General features: G+C 43.5%; 1 protein-coding gene across 1 annotated transcript; it reads left to right on the forward strand.

Annotated features, from left to right (window-relative positions):
• Positions 1-2,577: 2,577 nt before the first annotated feature.
• On the forward strand, positions 2,578-4,363 carry aplnra (apelin receptor a). Its single transcript, XM_062417815.1, has one exon. The coding sequence runs from the start codon at positions 2,711-2,713 to the stop codon at positions 3,791-3,793; it is 1,083 nt and encodes a 360-aa protein (XP_062273799.1). The 5' UTR covers positions 2,578-2,710; the 3' UTR covers positions 3,794-4,363.
• Positions 4,364-5,374: the final 1,011 nt, after the last annotated feature.

Consider the following 5,374-nt stretch of genomic DNA (forward strand, 5'->3'; position numbering starts at 1 on the left):
CAGGCATCCATTACAAATGTCCCCCAAGTCGCCTGTCATTGACTCCAGTGAACTCTGCATAAAGATGAATTGACTCCGTTGAACTCTGCATGAAGATGAATTGACTCCAGTGAACTCTGCATGAAGATGAATTGACTGCTATAAAGCAAAAGATAGCACCAACTTTCCACTGTAAGGGCTACATGTTGTCCAGCACATGTGAGACAGGAGCAGTCATATCACAACAGCAGGGCCATTACAGCAGCAGATCAAAAGCATGTCACAGCTGTGGCAGGGACACATGTGTGGTCCAGGAAAAAACAAGACCAGAGAAAACCCTGCGACTCAAACAATGACGGGCAGCTAAAAGGTCGAAAGAAAAGGAAAATGATGGAAAATGAAAGCAGGATCCACACATTTTAATTTCATAGATTTGACTCATGTTTAGCTTAGAGAGAAATGTAAATCGTCACTCCCAGCTGATAATCGCGCTCCCACCCCTGTAAAACTGAGCTCAGGATCAGCCGCAGGACTTTATCTTGGCACCTATAAAGGCTATGATTAACAAGTGAGGAGGTCCTCTGAAGATATCTAAGACGACGGTCTAATCTGACCATCTGTTTCTTATCTACTCGCCTTTATTTTTTAAATTTGCAAATTTATTTGTCCAAGGGATAGCGGGCCAGGAAACAGCAGGCAGCCAATCCTCTCCCTGGGGATTGAGGTAGAGGTGGGACCCACCTGGTGTGTGTGTTTGTGTGAGTTCTTGTCTGTGTTTTTTAAGGTTGAGGATCAAGTAGTGACAGAATGGGTGTTTCTTTTACCATGACCAGAATGACAAGGTCTTTTTTTTCTCCTTCAATTTGAACTGTTTTTGAATTGAATGTCGTCCCTGAACAACAGAGGAGCTGTGTCTCCACAGAGAAGAAATTGGGCGCCAAGATCGGCTCATTTGTTGAAAGAAGGATAAAAAGACCCTGCCACATTTGTCTCCCCACAACTGGATCCATGTATAGTACAATCAGCAGTCACTCACTACAGCCTGATAAACTGTGATCCAGTAAGTCATTCCTTTCATCAGAGACATTTTTCTAAGCCAATGCATTTACAGTACAATGCTCCTCTGAGGATTCATGTAACAGCTCCCTGTTATCACCACTAGTAGGCCTGTTTGGAACAGATTATCCAAACTAAACCTGCTGTAAATACTGCTCAGACTTGTCCACACCTTGTTTCACTGAAGCTAAATTTATTTGAGGAATTGTAGTCCCACTGCAGATACAGATATGTCGTATAAACTGAGAGATTCCATCATGCAAAATCGAATTTTTAGGTGTGGTGTTAAAAATACTAAGCCTGATGTGAGCTATAAGTGCAAGTCAATAAATTTCCCACTTGTGCCAACATAAAAAAAACAACAAAAATGATTTATAAAACAATTTTAAACTCAAAAATAAACATTGCATTAAATATTTTCTAAATGCCTGGCCTTGTAAATTTCACTGCTTTAACTCCTTTGAGCCTGTATGATGCGATCAGCGGTGCAGTTAAATGTATTAACCAACAAATCAAATGAGAAAGGTGTAGAAAAACACATCGTCAGAACAAAGATGGTGTCAATGTGAAGTTTCCTATTGTTTTTGTTTCAAATCGGTGTGTGCTTGCTTGTCCCTTTTCTCATGGTAATTAATCCCAGGATTTAAGAACTGAATTCACACACTGACATTTAATCCAATCTTCAGTTTGCAATTCACTGTCGATCTAATTACCTCCTCCTTTCAAGGCAACGCGTTAAATTAGTAATATTTCTTGAGGCTGCAGCTGTTTAAAATGACACATCATTCTGCTTGACTGCGTTATTTTCAGTATTAATTGCCGACCAGAAATAAACTATTAACGTTGCGCATATCTAACCGTTTACGCTTTGATCGGCCGTTTAATTGGACTGATTGTGATGTTAAACAGCAGGACTTGAAATGTCCAGACTTGTTCCGCACCTTTAACCACATTTTTTTTAACGAAATCGTCGGAAAACTAACGCAACACTGAAAAGTAAGTAATGCTGATTTTAAGATAAAGTTGAAGCAGGGTGGCTCAACCTGACAAACAGGTCTGCTTTCATTCACATCAGTTACGGACACTAACTGATTCAATCAGTGTTGATGATATTATTATTAGTTAAAACAATTTTGATCAAGGCAAACTTATATAAGTATAATTGCATACCTTTTAATCATTTTTTGGCACATGCACTATATGCAACTTATTTCGACCAGGTCTCACGTGTCAGATTCAAGTGCTGCAAAATTAAACACTTATATATAAATTGGTGTATAAAAATGCAATATTTGTTTTGACCTGTCTGTGTACTAGGAGGAAGTTATCGGGACTCCTCGTCCTCCTGGCAGAGATGGGCTGCGCCAGAAGAGGTGAGAGAGGAGGGGGGGGAGGGCTGAGAGATGTTTTACTGGGGGGAGGAAGAGGGGGAGAGGGGGGTCGTCCTGGGAGGGAACCAGGGGTGTGGAGGGCCGAGTTTAAAAAGGCAGGCAGTACCAACAGTCACTCACACACAACCTTCCCTCTCCTCTGACTCTCAGCAGCAGCAGCAGCTCCCACAGCTCCTGAGATATTAGCTTTTATTCACTGCCTCAGAAACCTTGGACCTGTACAGGACTCTATCTTGATCTGAAAACTGAGGATTTTTTTTTTTAAAGAGCTTTTCCATTGCAGCATGGAGGCATCCACTGGGGAGTATGGTGATAGCTATGACTACTATGAAGACAATGAGACTATCTGTGATTTCTCAGAGTGGGAGCCTTCTTACTCTCTCATCCCAGTCTTCTACATGCTCATCTTCATCCTGGGCCTGTCAGGGAACGGCGTGGTTATGTTCACCGTCTGGAGATCCAAATCAAAACGTCGGGCTGCAGATGTCTACATTGGAAACCTGGCCCTTGCTGACCTGACCTTTGTCATAACGCTACCCCTCTGGGCTGTGTACACAGCGCTGGGTTACCACTGGCCCTTTGGCGTGGCTTTGTGCAAAGTCAGCAGCTATGTTGTCCTGGTCAACATGTACGCCAGTGTTTTTTGTCTCACATGCCTCAGCTTTGACCGCTACCTGGCCATTGTGCATTCTCTGTCCAGCAGCAGGCTGCGTTCCCGGGGCACCATGCTTGCATCCCTGGGCGCAATATGGCTTCTGTCCGGCCTGCTGGCTGCACCCACACTGCTGTTCCGCACCACTGTGACCGACCAGAACAACCGGACCACCTGTGCCATGGACTTCAGCCTGGTGACCATGAACCAGAGGCATGAGTCCCTTTGGATCGCTGGGCTCAGCCTTTCCTCCTCTGCCTTGGGGTTTCTCCTACCTTTCTTGGCCATGACCATATTCTACTGCTTCATCGGCTGCACCGTCACACGCCACTTCAACAACCTGCGCAAGGAGGACCAGAAAAAGAAGAGGCTGCTGAAGATCATCACCACACTGGTGGTAGTGTTTGCGATTTGCTGGACACCTTTCCATGTCCTGAAGAGCATGGATGCTCTCTCCTACCTGAACATGGCTCCGAACTCCTGCGGCTTCCTGCGCTTCCTGCTGCTGGCTCACCCCTACGCCACCTGCTTGGCCTACATCAACAGCTGCCTCAACCCGTTCTTGTATGCTTTCTTTGACCTGCGCTTTCGTTCTCAGTGTCTGTGCCTGCTCAACCTGAAGAAGGCTATGCATGGCCAGATGAGCTCCATGTCGTCCACGCTGAGCGCCCAGACTCAGAAGTCAGAGATTCAGTCTCTGGCCACCAAGGTGTAGAGAGGTAAAGCAAAAGAGAGGTGGAGCGAGGCCGCAGGACGGTCCCAGCTCCCACCACTGGAACACTTATAAAAATACAGACTTTACGTGTCCATTGTTCAACGCTGGTGAGATGAGAAGATGAACTTTGAATTGTCACTGCTCACAGTCATGAAATCCATTATATGTTCCTCTGATTCTATAGTAAGAGAGGTTGATGCTCTGTATCTTGTGTGGACTTTGTGCTGGAGCCAGCTGGCTGAGCTCCTTAGCTGCCTTGTTCCTCAAATTCTCAGAGAAAAGAAATGTCTATTTTTTTGTTTTGTCCTGCTCTGCCAAGTTTCTAATTTGTATTATGAAAGAGGGCAGGATCATGACTTGAACCACACACACTGAGAATTGTAATTGATTCACATGGAATTCTATTTACACTGGATGAAACATAAATTTGTACAGTATTTTCATACCATAGCATTTTTTTTCCAGATCTATTGCTGTTTTGTTTGTAGAAGCACTTGTTAATAAAAAATGTGAGAGCAGGGAATTCAAACAGAACAGTGTCCTCTCTTGAAAGCTTGTTTTTAGTGAAGGTCTGGGCTGCAGGAGGGAGGGAGGGGGGGTGGGGGGGGGGTGGCGTAAGAGGAGAAAAGGTGTTGCAGCTTAATTATATAGTTTGTGGAGAGGAGCTGGGGGCAGACAGGCAGATGGCAGTTGACAAATGTTGTTGGGGAACAGGAATGGGGTGGGGTGGTCGGTGTTGTGGGGTGGAGGGGTTTTGAAGTGTAGCCACGGCACTAAATGGGACAAAGGAACTTCATAAATGTTCCACTTTGATGTATATGTTTTATTTTTGACCTCAATGTAACTAACTACTGTATTAAAGATGCGTTCTATGAACCAAATCTCATTGTGTGTAAGCATGTGGAAAAACCAACGTTGTGATAACATGAATCTTACAGGTAAAAAGGTTTAAAGTAACATGAAGGAAAACTTTTTTTTATATATATAATTGTACCAAATGCAGATAGCTGCAGAAAGGCTTCTTTTAAAAGTCAAACTTGTAGTTTCACATCAGTTTCATTGCACCATCCTGTTATTTCACTGATAAGTATCTCCTGAGGGTTGAACCTTTTGTTATGAATGTCTCACATTTGGTTTGCACCTTCAGACTAATAGATCTCTAATCTCTATTGATTCACAGCCAGTATCCAGACTGTAACCAGATTATGCAAAGTGCCAGTCATCCTGAGAGTGTGTATTCAATACTCAGTTGTGACTTCCATCAGCTTTGGTACTTTTAACTATTTGATGACATAGTCCTGTGGATTCCATTCAAAGGTTTGCATGTTTATTTATAATCAGCTCAATGGTTGCACCATGCAGGTATTCTGAGTTAGGTGAGGAAAGGTGAGGAAAATGTATACAATATATACCATCTACCTTTTTCAGCACCACATCTAGACATTACTGTCTGTATCCACAGGAGGTGAAGCCTACCAAACCCAACATGTTCACTGAATAATAGGGTCATTACCAATGAGTGACTCTTCTGAGGGATGCTTTGATTTGACAGTAATGAGCTCTGTTGGGCATAAACACCGT

The sequence above is a fragment of the Scomber scombrus genome, chromosome 4 (assembly GCF_963691925.1).
Source record: "Scomber scombrus chromosome 4, fScoSco1.1, whole genome shotgun sequence".
NCBI lineage: Eukaryota > Metazoa > Chordata > Actinopteri > Scombriformes > Scombridae > Scomber > Scomber scombrus.